Source organism: Ranitomeya variabilis, chromosome 2 (genome assembly GCF_051348905.1).
Source record: "Ranitomeya variabilis isolate aRanVar5 chromosome 2, aRanVar5.hap1, whole genome shotgun sequence".
Lineage (NCBI taxonomy): Eukaryota > Metazoa > Chordata > Amphibia > Anura > Dendrobatidae > Ranitomeya > Ranitomeya variabilis.
The window spans coordinates 1,025,699,515-1,025,718,774 of record NC_135233.1 but is presented as its reverse complement, the minus strand read 5'-3'; the positions used below and the strand labels follow the sequence as shown (position 1 = coordinate 1,025,718,774).

General features: G+C 43.5%; 1 protein-coding gene across 1 annotated transcript in view; it reads left to right on the top strand.

The window, feature by feature from the left end:
- The window catches only part of PXDN (peroxidasin), a 167,950-nt gene that overhangs the window by 101,803 nt on the left and 46,887 nt on the right, over positions 1–19,260 (top strand). The window contains exons 5-6 of the mRNA XM_077291345.1: positions 4,909–4,980; positions 5,083–5,154. Of these exons, the coding sequence (XP_077147460.1) occupies positions 4,909–4,980; positions 5,083–5,154 (144 nt within the window). The remainder of the gene's footprint in view (positions 1–4,908; positions 4,981–5,082; positions 5,155–19,260) is intronic.

Here is a 19,260-nt window from a genome sequence, read left to right as displayed (position 1 = left end):
CTCTGACTCCTCAATTTCCATGACTCCGACTCAGACTCCACCAAAATAGGCTCCGACTCTGACTCCACAGCGCTGCCGCCTACCATGCCTTACTGGTGCCACCTTTGGGCTCCTTCAGGCAACTGATCTTCCCCTGCACCACTTATACCTTTACCCCTGATACCAACCAATTCAATTTACATTCTGTTCCCATAGTGTCAACCTCAGTCCTCCCATATTTGCAGTTTAAAAAAAAAAATAGGTTAGGCTTTGAAAAATGATTTACTATAACCAATACAGAACTGGCAAAGGTTAACGTGATTCGGATCATACAGCACAGGGATATCACTGCACAAAGAAGTGTAATTTGACACCTAACTTTAAATCGGTCAGTGACTTGTGTAGTGTTGAGTATGAAATTCACTGCACATTCTTTATCCAGGTTTGCAGGTTTTTTTTATTATTTCAAGTAAAAAAATAAAAAAAAATAAAAAATGCAATTGAAAACAGTAGTGACGGGAGGTGAGCGACTCAGACTTTTAATGTTCCAACCTTTCCTGAGTCTTTGTCACAATAGTCTCTAAATACGAGCGAGAAAAGAAGTGAGTGTCAGATATACAATATTTATAGTAAAGTACATATATACAGTTGTGTAAAAAAAAATGTTTGCCCCCTTCCTGATTTCCTGTTGTTTTTTGCATGTTTCTCACATTTACACATTTAAATATTAAACAAATATAGCACAAGTAATCACAAAATGTAGTTTTTAAATGAAGGTCTTTCATATTAAGGGAAAAAGAAATCCAAACCTACAGGGCCCTGTGTGAAAGTGATTGCCCCCTATACCTAATAACTGGTTGGGCCACCCTTAGCAGCACAACTGCAATAAAGTGTTTGCGATAACTTGCACTGAGTCTTCTACAATGCTCTGGATGAATTTTAGTAAACTCCTCTTTGCAGAGTTGTTGTAATTCGGCCACATTAGAGGGTTTCTGAGCATGAACAGCCTTTTAAGGACATGCCACAGCATCACAACTGGATTAAGGTCAGGACTTTGACAAGGTCACTCCAAAGTCTTAATTTTGTTTTTCTTAAGGCATTCAGAGGTGGACTTGCTGGTGTGTTTTGGATCATTGCGCCTCAGCTTGAGGTCGCGAACAGATGGCCGGACATTCTCCTTCTTGATTTTTTGGTAGACAGCAGAATTCATGGTACCATTTACTACAGCAAGTCTTCCACGTCCTGAAGCAGCAAAACAGCCCTAGACATCACACTACCACCTCCATATTTTACTGTTGGTATGATGTTCCTTTTCTGAAATGCTGTTACTTCTACGCCAGATGTAATTGCACCTTCCATAAAGTTCAACTTTTGACTGGTCAGTCCAGGAGTATTCTCCCAAAAGTCTTGTGGATCATAAAGATGTTTTCTGGCAAAACTGAGTCGAGCCTTTATGTTCTTATTGCTCAGCAGTGGTTTTCCTCTTGGAACAATTTTTGTCCAGTCTCTTTCTTATGGTGGAGTCATGAACACTTACCTTAACTGAGGCAAGCAGTTCTTTTGATATTGTTGTGGGGTGTTTTGTGACCTCTTGGATGAGTTGTCACTGTCCACTTAGGGTAATTTTGGTCGGTCGGCCGGCCACTCCTGTGAAGGTTCACCACTGTTCATGTTTGCCCAGTTTGTGGATAATGGCTCTTTATATTTCCCTGGAGTTCCAAAGCTTGAGAAATTGCTTTATAACATTTTCCAAACTGATAGATCTCAATTACTTAGTTTCTCATTTATTCCAGAATTTTTTTGGATCGCGGCATGTCTATCTTTTGAGGAACTTTTGGTCTGCTTAACTTTGTCATGCACATCCTATTTAAGTCATTTCTTGATTAAGAACAGGCATGGCAGTAATCAGGACGGCATGTGGCTAGGGAATTTGAACTCAACGTCCCAAAGATGTGATAAACCACAGTTAATTTGTGTTTTAAAATAAATTTTAAAAATTTTATTTAAAAACTGCATTTTGTGATTACTTGTTATCTTTGTCTAATATTTAAATTTGTTTGGTGATCTTAAACAACTTCCAAATCTTATTTCAATTAACCGGATCTAAATCCTCATGGCCCTGCTTGAACCCAATGCTGTGGGGGGGGTTTCTATTGACAAAAGATACCTAATGAAAGCCAGAGTCAGTGCAGTGCTCCTGTTTGCAGTTATGTAAGAGATCCATATTTCACATACTCTTTTCGTTCTTCAGACTGGACGAGGCAAATGGAATGCAAAAATGCAGGTCTGAACAGCTGCTTATTCTTCCACCATCTCCTCTACATGGTTAGGTATATTTGTACACTATATGTATAATAAGATATATTTTATAAACCAAATGAAATGTCCTAACACTATACCAGAGTCTCAGGGTCTGGGTCCGTTTCTCCTTTGCAGTGGGATATTTCTCCATATCTAACCTCAGGATAACCTGGTCTTCCTCCAGGCTGTTCCTGAATCTTGTAATTAGAAGCTGAGAAGAGAAATAACAGGGCACTTTATATTAACTGACATTCACTGATTGTCAGTGACATAAAACAGCATCAGGGGAGGACTGAGCGGCCAACGAAGAGCTCCACAGACCCCCTCCACCACCTGGATTTCCACAGCATGAATTTGTACTTGGCCGAAAAAGTCTATGCAGATCATAGTTGGGTTTTCTAAATTACCAATCAATCATGTTGTAGAGATTTTTATTGAGGAACCAACATTGTAAATTGTCCACAATCTTCTCCATATGGACATCGCCTCAATGTTTCCTCAAAAACAAAAGCTGGATTCACATCTGGGTTAGAGTCTTCACATTGCCGATTCCACCAAAAATACCCTACTGACTAAGTCCAGTACGCAGCATTGTAAAAAGCCTAATGACCGTAAGAAACCTAACCTTCCTCAATGGTCAATGGGGTTCTACAGACTCCAGTGTAAATTTATCATGGAAATTTGATGCTTGATCATATATGGCGGAGGCTTCTATTTGTGGCACATGGATACATCAAATCTCCTGGCAGGTGTACTAGACATGAGTGAGTTGTGATTATTTCTATCTTAAAAAGTGATAGGATATTATTGCTATCACTGTAAGGGGTTCTGACATCTAGGAAAACCACCAATCCTGAGAACAAAGGGACTTCATCAACCTGCCGGGCAGAAAACTGCAGTCTGGTCCCATCCAAGTGAATAGTCAAGGCACAGTTCCCTCTACATTAGCAGATGTTCAGGGAGAACTTAGAGGGGAATAAAGAGTTTAGTCCATTTTGTTCTTAGAAAATTGAGTGTCCCCCACCAATCACAAATTGAGAACATACTCTAGCGATACCCCATCATTTAACGAGATTATTTTTAATGGTTTTATCAGTACTTGCCTTGATTGTGACTTTAAGTCTCGGAATCTGTGGGGCCTGGTTATCAGTGTTAAAGTCATAATTTAATGGGCTGTATTGATTTTTCTTAATTTGGACAAACTAGAAATGGCATCATGATGGGAAACCGCTGGTGCCGAATGATGTCAGATTGAAAGGAATAAGGTTGGGTTCAGACTATGATTGGGGCTCATAAATTCTGGCACGTTTGGTTTGATAAATTAGTGCCCGGTGTATAAAAATACAATGTGTAGAAGTGAGTGGCAGAAGGTTTGAGGGGCTTACACCCATCCATGAGTCGTGTCTAGTATTGTACACCTGCGTTGCCTAAGTATTCAGAGCTGAGTTACATTCCAACCAACAACCCAGGGATAAGCGTGGTTCGGTGAAGAAAGGAGCCATGTTTTTCTACTTCTGTACCAAGCCTCAAAATGTGTTTTCCTGGCCTGAGACCGAAAATCTGTAGTCACGAAAATTACTGCAAACTTCTGAGTCACACTGTCACAATTCCATCTGTATTCCCGATATGTGTTGGTTGCATACTTGCTTTCTTGTGTCCAATAAACTTCTACATCTTTCTCAATAGAAAAAAAATTGTGTTAAACCAGATATGAGAATAGTTGGCACGTGACTGCAAGGATGTAAATTACAAATACGTTGTCACGTGACCACCCACTCGCCCGGGAATACAGGAGAATCGTAACAGTGTACATATTGCACATTATCAAGGTTCGGCAATCTTCATTTAAAAAAAAGAAAAATACAAAATCTGCTTGCACAATAGAGTGTCTCAAAATTTACTATCCTCATCATCACTTTCCCATCCCAAAGACTATCTTTATCAGACTGGATATGTTTTTATATCGCTAATATCTCCATTCTAAATAAGGGAATGAAATCTGACAACTCCTCAATGCACGGATGTGGCACACGTACCATGACAAGTGAGGCTTGCAATGCCGGTATCAAAGCTCGCCTACGATTGATCTCTTGCAGACCTTGATTTCTCACGGATTCAGAATTATTGACGAGTTCATCTTTGATAGGTCATTCTATAAATGTGCTCCGGTTAGTGGAGTTGTTCCACAGGAGAGGTGTAGTATAGATGACCCAAGGTATACAAGTCCACCAGAGCTGAAGATGCTCACTAATGATCTTATATGACCTCTGATGAGATTTATGTAGGGATTTTGACATGTTGGTTTCTTCTTCCTTATTTCAGAAAACCAGTCTTATATCCTTACAGCCCGGTTACATTTGCATTTAATAAGAACAGTGAGGCCATGTGTGAGCTAATGCCGTACAGCTGTTCTGCATGTATTACTCTACGTGTCTGGTTTCATGGTTGAACTTGTCATTCTTGGTCGATATATATTTTTTTTCGTTCCCTTTGGCAACATTATTCTTGTATGTAATTCTGTAGCTCAGCACAGTTATGAGTAGACACATTACCAGTCAGCAAATTTTTACTGTAGTTTTTCCAGGACTATAATAATCAAACTATTCACATGATTCATTTATTTTTAAGGTATCTTCATTTTAACCACATTGAAACACTAGAACCAGAATCTTTCTATCATCTTCCGAAGTTGGAGAGACTGTAAGTCACCAGTAAAAATGCTGATAAACATTCTGGGTTATGGAGGGGAGTGATATATCTACAAGTATTTACTATGTTTTTTGTTTTTCTTTTGCCCATTAGGTTTTTACATAATAACCGGATCACTCACCTGGTACCTGGCACATTCAGTCAGCTGGAATCTATGAAAAGACTGTAAGTCTATGCACAAAAATGGTTCATGTGTAAATTTAAGCTCCTATATGGGAAGCTCCATGAGTTCTGATAGGTCAACCGAGCGTTGTGACGTTGGTGTATACATATACATATGATAAGATCCCTTTTGAAAAGTTTGTGACCTCGAATATAACCTGATTTCTAGACTAAAAGCTTTTAAATGGATATTCCCAAATTTGAAAGTTATCCTCTATCCTATGAATGGGTTTGCCAGTGCTCTGACTGCTTAAAACCCCAGTGATCCCAAGAATTCTGCTCAGTAACCAAAGGACTGGACTCCACCTTGAATAGATGATGCACTCTAGATGGGACTTTGGAAACCCAGTTCTCAGGATTTGGGATAAAATACTGATCACTATCAGTAGGTGATGACTTTAAGTTCTGGAAATGCCCCATTGATCCTTACTAGGGTTGAGCGAAACGGGTCGATCATTTTCAAAAGTCGCCGACTTTTGGCTAAGTCGGCGTCTCATGAAACCCGATCCGACCCCTGTGCTTGTCGGCCATGCGGTACGCGACTTTCGCGCCAAAGTCGCGTTTCAATGACGCGAAAAGCGCCATTTCTCAGCCAATGAAGGTGAACGCAGAGTGTGGGCAGCGTGATGACATAGATCCTGGTCCCCACCATCTTAGAGAAGGGCATTGCAGTGATTGGCTTGCTGTCTGCGGCGTCACAGGGGCTATAAAGGGGCGTTCCCGCCGACCGCCATCTTACTGCTGCTGATCTGAGCTTAGGGACAGGTTGCTGCCGCTTCATCAGAAGCAGGGAGAGCGTTAGGCAGGGTCCACTAACCACCAAACCGCTTGTGCTGCAGCGATTTCCACTGTCCAACACCACCTTCGGTGTGCAGGGACTGTGGAAGCTATTTTTTTTTTTTTTTCCCCTCAGCGCTGTAGCTCATTGGGCTGCCCTAGAAGGCTCCGTGATAGCTGTATTGCTGTGTGTACGCCACTGTGGAAACCAACTGCTTTTTTCAAAGCACATATCCTCTTGTTCCTTCCTTTCTGCACAGCTATCTTTTCTGTTTTTCCACACTTTTTATTTAATTTGTGCATCAGTCCACTCCTATTGCTGCCTGCCATACCTGGCTTACATTACTGCAGGGAGATAGTAATTGTAGGACAGTTTTTTTTTTTTTTTTGTTTTTTTTTTTTGTGGGAGATTAAGATTGGCATTTCTGCTACAGTGCCATCCCTGTGTGTGCCATCTCTCACTGAGTGGGCCATAGAAAGCCTATTTATTTTTTCCGTGATTTGTGTTCTAAAATCTACCTCAACACAAAAACAGTACATCAATCAGTGGGAGAAAAATATTGGCCTCAGTCAGGGCTTGTGTGCCACTGCTGTGTGTGCTATCTCTCATTCAGTGGGCTATAGCAAGCCTATTTTTTTTTTTTTTTTTTAATATTATTTGGTTTCTAATTCTCCCTGAAAAAAAAAAAAAAAACCTAAAAAAACAGTGGGAGAATAATATTGCCCTTTCAGCTTGTGTGCCAGTCTTGACTCCTGGGTGTGCCACCTCTCTCCCTCTCATTCAGTGGGCCATAGAAAGCCTATTTATTTTTTTTTTTAAATATTATTGGGTTTCTAAAGTCTCCCTGAAAAAACAAAAAATACATAAAAAAACAGTGGGAGAGTAATATTGCCCTTTCAGCTTGTGTGCCAGTCTTGACTCCTGGGTGTGCCACCTCTCTCCCTTTCATTCAGTGGGCCATAGAAAGCCTATTTATTTTTTCCGTGATTTGTGTTCTAAAATCTACCTCAACACAAAAACACTACATCAATCAGTGGGAGAAAAATATTGGCCTCAGTCAGGGCTTGTGTGCCACTGCTGTGTGTGCTATCTCTCATTCAGTGGGCTATAGCAAGCCTATTTTTTTTTTTTTTTTTTTTTTAATATTATTTGGTTTCTAAAGTCTCCCTGAAAAAAAAAAAAAAACATAAAAAAACAGTGGGAGAGTAATATTGCCCTTTCAGCTTGTGTGCCAGTCTTGACTCCTGGGTGTGCCACCTCTCTCCCTTTCATTCAGTGGGCCATAGAAAGCCTATTTATTTTTTCCGTGATTTGTGTTCTAAAATCTACCTCAACACAAAAACACTACATCAATCAGTGGGAGAAAAATATTGGCCTCAGTCAGGGCTTGTGTGCCACTGCTGTGTGTGCTATCTCTCATTCAGTGGGCTATAGCAAGCCTATTTTTTTTTTTTTTTTTTTTTTTAATATTATTTGGTTTCTAAAGTCTCCCTGAAAAAAAAAAAAAAACATAAAAAAACAGTGGGAGAGTAATATTGCCCTTTCAGCTTGTGTGCCAGTCTTGACTCCTGGGTGTGCCACCTCTCTCCCTTTCATTCAGTGGGCCATAGAAAGCCTATTTATTTTTTCCGTGATTTGTGTTCTAAAATCTACCTCAACACAAAAACACTACATCAATCAGTGGGAGAAAAATATTGGCCTCAGTCAGGGCTTGTGTGCCACTGCTGTGTGTGCTATCTCTCATTCAGTGGGCTATAGCAAGCCTATTTTTTTTTTTTTTTTTTTTTTTTAATATTATTTGGTTTCTAAAGTCTCCCTGAAAAAAAAAAAAAAACATAAAAAAACAGTGGGAGAGTAATATTGCCCTTTCAGCTTGTGTGCCAGTCTTGACTCCTGGGTGTGCCACCTCTCTCCCTTTCATTCAGTGGGCCATAGAAAGCCTATTTATTTTTTGGTTTTTTTAATATTATTTGGTTTCTAAAGTCTCCCTGAAAATAAAAAAAAAAAATACATAAAAAAACAGTGGGAGAGTAATATTGCCATTTCAGCTTGTGTGCCAGTCTTGACTCCTGGGTGTGCCACCTCTCTCCCTCTCATTCAGTGGGCCATAGAAAGCCTTGTTTTTTTGTTTTTTTTTTAATATTATTTGGTTTCTAAAGTCTCCCTGAAAATAAAAAAAAAAAACATAAAAAAACAGTGGGAGAGTAATATTGCCATTTCAGCTTGTGTGCCAGTCTTGACTCCTGGGTGTGCCACCTCTCTCTCTAATTGTGGGCCATAGAAAGCCTATTTATTTTTTGGTTTTTTTAATATTATTTGGTTTCTAAAGTCTCCCTGAAAATAAAAAAAAAAAATACATAAAAAAACAGTGGGAGAGTAATATTGCCCTTTCAGCTTGTGTGCCAGTCTTGACTCCTGGGTGTGCCACCTCTCTCCCTTTCATTCAGTGGGCCATAGAAAGCCTATTTATTTTTTGGTTTTTTTAATATTATTTGGTTTCTAAAGTCTCCCTGAAAATAAAAAAAAAAAATACATAAAAAAACAGTGGGAGAGTAATATTGCCATTTCAGCTTGTGTGCCAGTCTTGACTCCTGGGTGTGCCACCTCTCTCCCTCTCATTCAGTGGGCCATAGAAAGCCTTGTTTTTTTGTTTTTTTTTTAATATTATTTGGTTTCTAAAGTCTCCCTGAAAATAAAAAAAAAAAACATAAAAAAACAGTGGGAGAGTAATATTGCCATTTCAGCTTGTGTGCCAGTCTTGACTCCTGGGTGTGCCACCTCTCTCTCTAATTGTGGGCCATAGAAAGCCTATTTATTTTTTGGTTTTTTTAATATTATTTGGTTTCTAAAGTCTCCCTGAAAATAAAAAAAAAAAATACATAAAAAAACAGTGGGAGAGTAATATTGCCCTTTCAGCTTGTGTGCCAGTCTTGACTCCTGGGTGTGCCACCTCTCTCCCTTTCATTCAGTGGGCCATAGAAAGCCTATTTATTTTTTGGTTTTTTTAATATTATTTGGTTTCTAAAGTCTCCCTGAAAATAAAAAAAAAAAATACATAAAAAAACAGTGGGAGAGTAATATTGCCATTTCAGCTTGTGTGCCAGTCTTGACTCCTGGGTGTGCCACCTCTCTCCCTCTCATTCAGTGGGCCATAGAAAGCCTTGTTTTTTTGTTTTTTTTTAATATTATTTGGTTTCTAAAGTCTCCCTGAAAATAAAAAAAAAAAACATAAAAAAACAGTGGGAGAGTAATATTGCCATTTCAGCTTGTGTGCCAGTCTTGACTCCTGGGTGTGCCACCTCTCTCTCTAATTGTGGGCCATAGAAAGCCTATTTATTTTTTGGTTTTTTTAATATTATTTGGTTTCTAAAGTCTCCCTGAAAATAAAAAAAAAAAATACATAAAAAAACAGTGGGAGAGTAATATTGCCCTTTCAGCTTGTGTGCCAGTCTTGACTCCTGGGTGTGCCACCTCTCTCCCTTTCATTCAGTGGGCCATAGAAAGCCTATTTATTTTTTGGTTTTTTTAATATTATTTGGTTTCTAAAGTCTCCCTGAAAATAAAAAAAAAATACATAAAAAAACAGTGGGAGAGTAATATTGCCATTTCAGCTTGTGTGCCAGTCTTGACTCCTGGGTGTGCCACCTCTCTCTCTAATTGTGGGCCATAGAAAGCCTTTTTATTTTTTTCCTTCATTTGTGTTTTAAAATCAACCTCAACACAAAAACACTACATCAATCAGTGGGAGAAAAATATTGGCCTCAGTCAGGGCTTGTGTGCCACTCCTGTGCGTGCCATCTCTCATTCAGTGGGCCATAGAAAGCCTTGTTTTTTTGTTTTTTTTTTAAATATTATTTGGTTTCTAAAGTCTCACAGAGAAAAAAAAATAAATAAATTAGGTGGGAGATTAATATTGACATTAGTGCTTGAGTGACAGTCCTGCGTGTGTGTCATCTCTGTGATTTGGTGTCACAGAAAACAGAGTGTGTAACATTGTGCCTGATTTTCCTTGTGGTCTCACCAACCTGTTAAGGGATATTGAAATCATACTGAAGTTATAGCTCACCGTGTAAGTTGTTTGACAGCAACAAATAAAGTTAGTTTGGTTACGATTTTTAAACAATGAGGAAGTCTGGTGCAAGAGGTCGTCGTGGGCGTTCATTGTCAGCTGGTAATGATGGTAGTGGTAGTGGAGCATCAGGTGGTCGTGGGGATAAAAATATTCCACCTAAGTCTGGAGCTGTGGAGCCAGTTTCGTCGTCAGGCTACACAAGGCCTCGAACGCTCTCTTTTCTGGGAGTAGGAAAACCGCTTTTAAAGGCTGAGCAGCAACAGCAAGTTTTGGCTTACATTGCAGACTCAGCCTCTAGCTCTTTTGCCTCCTCTTCCGAAACTGGTAAATGTAAAAGCAGCGCGTCGCTTGTGGATGTTCACGGTCAGGGACAAGTCGCTTCCTTGTCCTCCTCAGCAAAAACTACAACAAGAGAGAAGGATGCAGCAGGCGACACAACGGGTCACTCCATGGAGCTCTTTACACATACCGTCCCTGGCTTAGAAAGTGAAACATTTAACAGGCCATGCCCATTACAAGTAGATTCTGACATGGAGTGCACTGATGCACAGCCACAGCCAGAGTACTATGCTGCTCCTTTGACTCAGACCACCACATTGCCCTCTCAGGGTACAGATCCACAATCAGACCCTGATGAGACTATGTTGCCCCGCCACGAACGCTATACCACCGACCGACACAGTGACACAGACGAAGTTGCACACGAGCTCGAAGAGGAGGTAATAGATGACCCAGTTATTGACCCCGATTGGCAGCCATTGGGGGAACAGGGTGCAGGCGGCAGTAGTTCAGAAGCGGAGGTGGAGGAGGGGCCGCAGCAGGCATCAACATCGCAACAGGTTCCATCTGCCGGGCCCGTATCTGGCCCAAAACGCGTGTCAAAGCCAAAACCTGTTGGAGGACAGCGTGGCCATCCGGTTAAAGCTCAGTCTGCAATCCCTGAAAAGGGATCCGAGTCTAGGAAGAGTGCAGTCTGGCATTTTTTTAAACAACATCCAACTGATCAGCGCAAAGTCATCTGTCAAAAATGTTCAACTAGCTTAAGCAGAGGTCAGAATCTGAAAAGTCTAAATACTAGTTGCATGCATAGACACTTAACCACCATGCATTTTCAAGCCTGGACTAACTACCAAACGTCCCTTAAGGTTGTAGCACCCTCGGCCAATGAAGCTAGTCAGCAACGCAACATCCCTTCCGTCACTGTAAGGCCACCATTTTCCGCACCACCGGCAGTATCTGTGCAGGTTTCTTTGCCAGCCAAAAGCAGTCAGGGTCAGGGAATCACCAGTTTAGTAGGAGGAAATATTGCATCTAGGGCACCGGCGGAAACAATACCGTCTCCAACCGTCTCTCAGTCTGCCATGTACACCGGCACACCCGAAAGTTCCACGATCTCCTGCTCTCCAGTCCAGCTCACCCTACATGAGACTCTGGTTAGAAAAAGGAAGTACTTATCCTCGCATCCGCGTACACAGGGTTTTAACGCCCACATAGCTAGACTAATCTCGTTAGAGATGATGCCCTACCGTTTAGTTGAAAGCGAAGCTTTTAAAGCCCTGATGGAGTACGCTGAACCACGATACGAGCTACCTAGTCGACACTTTTTTTCCAGAAAAGCCATCCCAGCCCTGCACCAGCATGTTAAACAGCGCATCGTCCATGCACTTAGGCAATCTGTGAGTACAAAGGTGCACCTGACTACAGATGCATGGACCAGTAGGCATGGCCAGGGACGTTATGTGTCCATCACGGCACACTGGGTGAATGTGGTGGATGCAGGGTCCACAGGCGACATCAATTTAGGGACAGTTGTGCCTAGCCCACGGTCTAGGAAACAGTTGGCTGTAGGCGTTCGCACCCCCTCCTCCTCCTCCTCGTCCTCCTGCAGAAGCTACAGCTCTTCCACAGAACGCAGTCGGCCAACCACTCCATCGGCAGATGACACTGTTGCACACCAGTTGTCCCATTATGGGCCAGCTACTGCCAAGCGTCAGCAGGCTGTATTGGCTATGAAGTGTTTGGGCGACAACAGACACACCGCGGAAGTTCTGTCCGAGTTCTTGCAACAAGAAACGCAGTCGTGGCTGGGCACAGTAGATCTTGAGGCAGGCAAGGTAGTGAGTGATAACGGAAGGAATTTCATGGCTGCCATCTCCCTTTCCCAACTGAAACACATTCCTTGCCTGGCTCACACCTTAAACCTGGTGGTGCAGTGCTTATTGAAAACTTATCCTGGGTTCTCCGACCTGCTCCTCAAAGTGCGTGCACTTTGCTCACATATCCGACGTTCGCCTGTACACGCCAGCCGTATGCAGACCTATCAGCGGTCTTTGAACCTTCCCCAGCATCGCCTAATCATAGACGTTGCAACAAGGTGGAACTCAACACTGCACATGCTTCAGAGACTGTGCGAACAGAGGCGTGCTGTTATTTATTTGTGGGAGGATACACGGGCAGGCAGTAGGATGGCAGACATGGAGTTGTCAGGTGTGCAGTGGTCGAAGATACAAGACATGTGTCAAGTCCTTCAGTGTTTTGAGGAATGCACACGGCTGGTTAGTGCAGACAACGCCGTAATAAGCATGAGCATCCCCCTAATGCGTCTGCTGATGCAAAGTTTGACGCACATAAAGGAGCAGGCGTCTGCACCAGAGGAAGAGGGAAGCCTTGATGACAGTCAGCCATTGTCTGGTCAGGGCAGTGTACAGGACGAGGTAGCGGGCGAAGAGGAGGTGGAGGACGAGGAGGATGATGGGGATGAGTATATTTTTAATGCGGAAACTTTCACGGGGGCACAGGAAATTGGTTGCGTGTCACGGCCGGGTTCTGGTTTTTTGAGGGACACAAGTGACGTAGATTTGCCTGCAACTGCCCCTCAACCAATCACAACCGGAGATTTGACAACTGGAACTTTGGCCCACATGGCGGATTATGCCTTACGTATCCTAAAAAGGGACACACGCATTACGAAAATGATGAACGATGACGATTACTGGTTGGCCTGCCTCCTTGATCCACGCTATAAAGGCAAATTGCAAAATATTATGCCACATGAGAACTTGGAACTAATATTAGCAACCAAACAATCAACTCTTGTTGACCGTTTGCTTCAGGCATTCCCAGCACACAGCGCACGTGATCGTTCTCACACAAGCTCCAGGGGGCAGCAGACTAGGAGTGTTAGGGGTGCACACATCAGAAGTGGCGTTGGACAGAGGGGTTTTCTGACCAGGTTGTGGAGTGATTTTGCTATGACCGCAGACAGGACAGGTACTGCTGCATCAATTGAAAGTGACAGGAGACAACATTTGTCCAGTATGGTTACTAACTATTTTTCATCCCTTATCGATGTTCTCCCTCAACCGTCATTCCCATTTGATTACTGGGCCTCCAAATTAGACACCTGGCCAGAATTGGCAGAATATGCATTGCAGGAGCTTGCTTGCCCGGCAGCAAGTGTCCTATCAGAAAGAGTATTCAGTGCTGCAGGTTCAATATTAACCGAAAAAAGGACTCGTCTGGCTACCCAAAATGTTGACGATCTAACATTCATTAAAATGAACCACAACTGGATTTCGAAATCTTTTGCCCCACCTTGCCCGGCCGACACCTAGCTTTCCTATGAAAAGCTCTTGCCTGTGAATTACTTTTCTAATGTCTAATTTGCTGCAGCTGATTGTACAGCATACGACATGTTTACACCTCCCTAAATGGCAAAACTCCCCACACGGGGCCGTGGTATCGCGACTTGGCGCAAGCACCCGTGAGACTGCTGTTTGTCTGAAGAGGTGGGTGTGCTCGCTTTTGGTTGACGGCATTGCTACTGGGTCCCTCATAGTACAATGTAGTGTCTCTGGCGGTGGTGGTGCGCACCCAACGTCAGACACACCGTTGTAACATGAGGGGCCCTGGGGCGGTCCCGCCGGCCTCAAGAGAGTTCCCCCCTACCCCAGCTCAAAATGTGCTCTACCACGTGCAAAATTATGTCGCACAGCTCCACCAATCTTTAGTCTATTCGCTGACATCATTCAATGTCTGGCACTGACAATACAAATTTGTAGACATCTATGATGCAACTTAAAGTAGTCTGTGTCTGTGTCCTATATTGGCACCATTAAATAGTTACTGCCAAATTACAATGTCAGAAACTCAGTAGATGAGCCCACCCCTGTACCTAAGTATGCCACCTTTTTTTTTTGTTTTGGTTGTTTTGCGAGACATTAACATCTATTTATATTTTGGGAGTACTGGGACAGACACTCCTTGCACTACTCCTCCACTCACCACCAAGCTGCCTGTGTATCCATGTAACCGCTGTAAAACTGCCATGAGCCTATTGTTTGTTATTTTAGGCCTTTGATAGCCTGTCTGCGGTCCCTACTTTAAATACTCCTCCACTGACCACCAAGCTGCCTGCCCGTGTATCCATGTAACCGCTGTGAAACTGCCATGAGCCTATTGTTTGTTATGTTAGGCCTTTGATAGCCTGTCTGCGGTCCCTACTTTAAATACTCCTCCACTGACCAGACCACTGCTGCCCGTGTACCCCTGGAACCAATTATAAAGTGCCTACAGCCAGCCCATTTTCTTATGTTAGGCCTTTGAAGCCTGTCTGCGGTCCCTACTTTAAATACTCCTCCACTGACCAGACCACTGCTGCCCGTGTACCCCTGGAACCAATTATAAAGTGCCTACAGCCAGCCCATTTTCTTATGTTAGGCCTTTGAAGCCTGTCTGCGGTCCCTACTTTAAATACTCCTCCACTGACCAGACCACTGCTGCCCGTGTACCCCTGGAACCAATTATAAAGTGCCTACAGCCAGCCCATTTTCTTATGTTAGGCCTTTGAAGCCTGTCTGCGGTCCCTACTTTAAATACTCCTCCACTGACCAGACCACTGCTGCCCGTGTACCCCTGGAACCAATTATAAAGTGCCTACAGCCAGCCCATTTTCTTATGTTAGGCCTTTGATAGCCTGTCTGCGGTCCCTACTTTAAATACTCCTCCACTCACCACCAAGCTGCCTGCCCGTGTATCCATGTAACCGCTGTGAAACTGCCATCATGAGCCTATTGTTTGTTATGTTAGGCCTTTGATAGCCTGTCTGCGGTCCCTACTTTAAATACTCCTCCACTGACCAGACCACTGCTGCCCGTGTACCCCTGGAACCAATTATAAAGTGCCTACAGCCAGCCCATTTTCTTATGTTAGGCCTTTGAAGCCTGTCTGCGGTCCCTACTTTAAATACTCCTCCACTCACCACCACCAAGCTGCCTGCCCGTGTATCCATGTAACCGCTGTGAAACTGCCATGAGCCTATTGTTTGTTATTTTAGGCCTTTGATAGCCTGTGTGCGGTCCCTACTTTAAATACTCCTCCACTCACCACCAAGCTGCCTGCCCGTGTATCCATGTAACCGCTGTGAAACTGCCATGAGCCTATTGTTTGTTATTTTAGGCCTTTGATAGCCTGTGTGCGGTCCCTACTTTAAATACTCCTCCACTCACCACCAAGCTGCCTGCCCGTGTATCCATGTAACCGCTGTGAAACTGCCATGAGCCTATTGTTTGTTATGTTAGGCCTTTGATAGCCTGTCTGCGGTCCCTACTTTAAATACTCCTCCACTGACCAGACCACTGCTGCCCGTGTACCCCTGGAACCAATTATAAAGTGCCTACAGCCAGCCCATTTTCTTATGTTAGGCCTTTGAAGCCTGTCTGCGGTCCCTACTTTAAATACTCCTCCACTGACCAGACCACTGCTGCCCGTGTACCCCTGGAACCAATTATAAAGTGCCTACAGCCAGCCCATTTTCTTATGTTAGGCCTTTGAAGCCTGTCTGCGGTCCCTACTTTAAATACTCCTCCACTGACCAGACCACTGCTGCCCGTGTACCCCTGGAACCAATTATAAAGTGCCTACAGCCAGCCCATTTTCTTATGTTAGGCCTTTGAAGCCTGTCTGCGGTCCCTACTTTAAATACTCCTCCACTGACCAGACCACTGCTGCCCGTGTACCCCTGGAACCAATTATAAAGTGCCTACAGCCAGCCCATTTTCTTATGTTAGGCCTTTGAAGCCTGTCTGCGGTCCCTACTTTAAATACTCCTCCACTCACCACCACCAAGCTGCCTGCCCGTCTATCCATGTAACCGCTGTAAAACTGCAATGAGCCTATTGTTTGTTATTTTAGGCCTTTGATAGCCTGTCTGCGGCCCCTACTTGCAATACTCCTCCACTGACCACAATGCTGCCTGGAGTGCCTGCCTGTGTATCCATGTAACCGATGTAAAACTGCCATGACTGCCTACTGTTTGTTATTTTAGGCCTTTGATAGCCTGTCTGCAGCCCCTACTTGCAATACTCCTCCACTGACCACACCAATGCTGCCCGTGTACCCCTGGAACCTATTTAAAAGTTCATAGAGCCTAGTTATATATTTTATTTACTATTAATAAGGCCATGATGGACTACGCTGTACCACGCTACAAGCTAACCAGTCGACACTTCTTTTGCGAGAAAAGCCATCCCAACCCTCCACCAGCATGTAGAAGACCGCATTGTCCATGCACTCTGGCAATCTGTGAGTACAAAGGTGCACCTGACAACAGACGCATGGACCTGTAGGCATGGCCACGGAAGATTACGTGTCCATTACGGCGCAATGGGTTAATGTGGTGGATGCATGGTCCACAGGGGACAGCCTACTAAGTCTGTCTGCAGTCCCTAATTCAAATTGTGCTCCACTGTCTAAATCGGAACTTCCACCTTCTGGCTTTCGGCCTATAGTATCAGAAATTAAACTGCATTTGGCCTTCAACTTTGGTTAGGGCCTACTAACGGCTTCTGCCCCTCCCTGGTGTTGCCCTCAACTAAATAAAGCTGAGCTTCAACCTTCTGCTCCAAATTACCATTTTGAAAAATGCAATAGGCTTTTCAGGCCTACTAAAGGAGTCTGTCTGTGTGCCCCTCCCTGGTGTTGTCCTCAACTAAATAAAGCTGAGCTTCAACCTTCCGGCTCTCATTATGTGGTTTTAAAAAAAAAAAAGGTGGTTAGGGCCTACTAACGGCTTCTGCCCCTCCCTGGTGTTGTCCTCAACTAAATAAAGCTGAGCTTCAACCTTCCGGCTCTCATTATGTGGTTTTAAAAAAAAAAAAGGTGGTTAGGGCCTACTAACGGCTTCTGCCCCTCCCTGGTGTTGTCCTCAACTAAATAAAGCTGAGCTTCAACCTTCCGGCTCTCATTATGTGGTTTTAAAAAAAAAAAAGGTGGTTAGGGCCTACTAACGGCTTCTGCCCCTCCCTGGTGTTGTCCTCAACTAAATAAAGCTGAGCTTCAACCTTCCGGCTCTCATTATGTGGTTTTAAAAAAAAAAAAGGTGGTTAGGGCCTACTAACGGCTTCTGCCCCTCCCTGGTGTTGTCCTCAACTAAATAAAGCTGAGCTTCAACCTTCCGGCTCTCATTATGTGGTTTTAAAAAAAAAAAAGGTGGTTAGGGCCTACTAACGGCTTCTGCCCCTCCCTGGTGTTGTCCTCAACTAAATAAAGCTGAGCTTCAACCTTCCGGCTCTCATTATGTGGTTTTAAAAAAAAAAAAGGTGGTTAGGGCCTACTAACGGCTTCTGCCCCTCCCTGGTGTTGTCCTCAACTAAATAAAGCTGAGCTTCAACCTTCCGGCTCTCATTATGTGGTTTTAAAAAAAAAAAAGGTGGTTAGGGCCTACTAACGGCTTCTGCCCCTCCCTGGTGTTGTCCTCAACTAAATAAAGCTGAGCTTCAACCTTCCGGCTCTCATTATGTGGTTTTAAAAAAAAAAAAGGTGGTTAGGGCCTACTAACGGCTTCTGCCCCTCCCTGGTGTTGTCCTCAACTAAATAAAGCTGAGCTTCAACCTTCCGGCTCTCATTATGTGGTTTTAAAAAAAAAAAAGGTGGTTAGGGCCTACTAACGGCTTCTGCCCCTCCCTGGTGTTGTCCTCAACTAAATAAAGCTGAGCTTCAACCTTCCGGCTCTCATTATGTGGTTTTAAAAAAAAAAAAGGTGGTTAGGGCCTACTAACGGCTTCTGCCCCTCCCTGGTGTTGTCCTCAACTAAATAAAGCTGAGCTTCAACCTTCCGGCTCTCATTATGTGGTTTTAAAAAAAAAAAAGGTGGTTAGGGCCTACTAACGGCTTCTGCCCCTCCCTGGTGTTGTCCTCAACTAAATAAAGCTGAGCTTCAACCTTCCGGCTCTCATTATGTGGTTTTAAAAAAAAAAAAGGTGGTTAGGGCCTACTAACGGCTTCTGCCCCTCCCTGGTGTTGTCCTCAACTAAATAAAGCTGAGCTTCAACCTTCCGGCTCTCATTATGTGGTTTTAAAAAAAAAAAAGGTGGTTAGGGCCTACTAACGGCTTCTGCCCCTCCCTGGTGTTGTCCTCAACTAAATAAAGCTGAGCTTCAACCTTCCGGCTCTCATTATGTGGTTTTAAAAAAAAAAAAGGTGGTTAGGGCCTACTAACGGCTTCTGCCCCTCCCTGGTGTTGTCCTCAACTAAATAAAGCTGAGCTTCAACCTTCCGGCTCTCATTATGTGGTTTTAAAAAAAAAAAAAGGTGGTTAGGGCCTACTAACGGCTTCTGCCCCTCCCTGGTGTTGTCCTCAACTAAATAAAGCTGAGCTTCAACCTTCCGGCTCTCATTATGTGGTTTTAAAAAAAAAAAAGGTGGTTAGGGCCTACTAACGGCTTCTGCCCCTCCCTGGTGTTGTCCTCAACTAAATAAAGCTGAGCTTCAACCTTCCGGCTCTCATTATGTGGTTTTAAAAAAAAAAAAGGTGGTTAGGGCCTACTAACGGCTTCTGCCCCTCCCTGGTGTTGTCCTCAACTAAATAAAGCTGAGCTTCAACCTTCCGGCTCTCATTATGTGGTTTTAAAAAAAAAAAAGGTGGTTAGGGCCTACTAACGGCTTCTGCCCCTCCCTGGTGTTGTCCTCAACTAAATAAAGCTGAGCTTCAACCTTCCGGCTCTCATTATGTGGTTTTAAAAAAAAAAAAGGTGGTTAGGGCCTACTAACGGCTTCTGCCCCTCCCTGGTGTTGCCCTCAACTAAATAAAGCTGAGCTTCAACCTTCTGCTCCAAATTACCATTTTAAAAAATGCAATAGGCTTTTCCGGCCTACTAAAGGTGTCTGCCCCTCCCTGGTGTTGTCCTCAACTGAACAAAGCTGAGCTTCCACATTCTGGCTTTCGCCCTATACTATCAGATATTAAACTGCATTTGGCCTA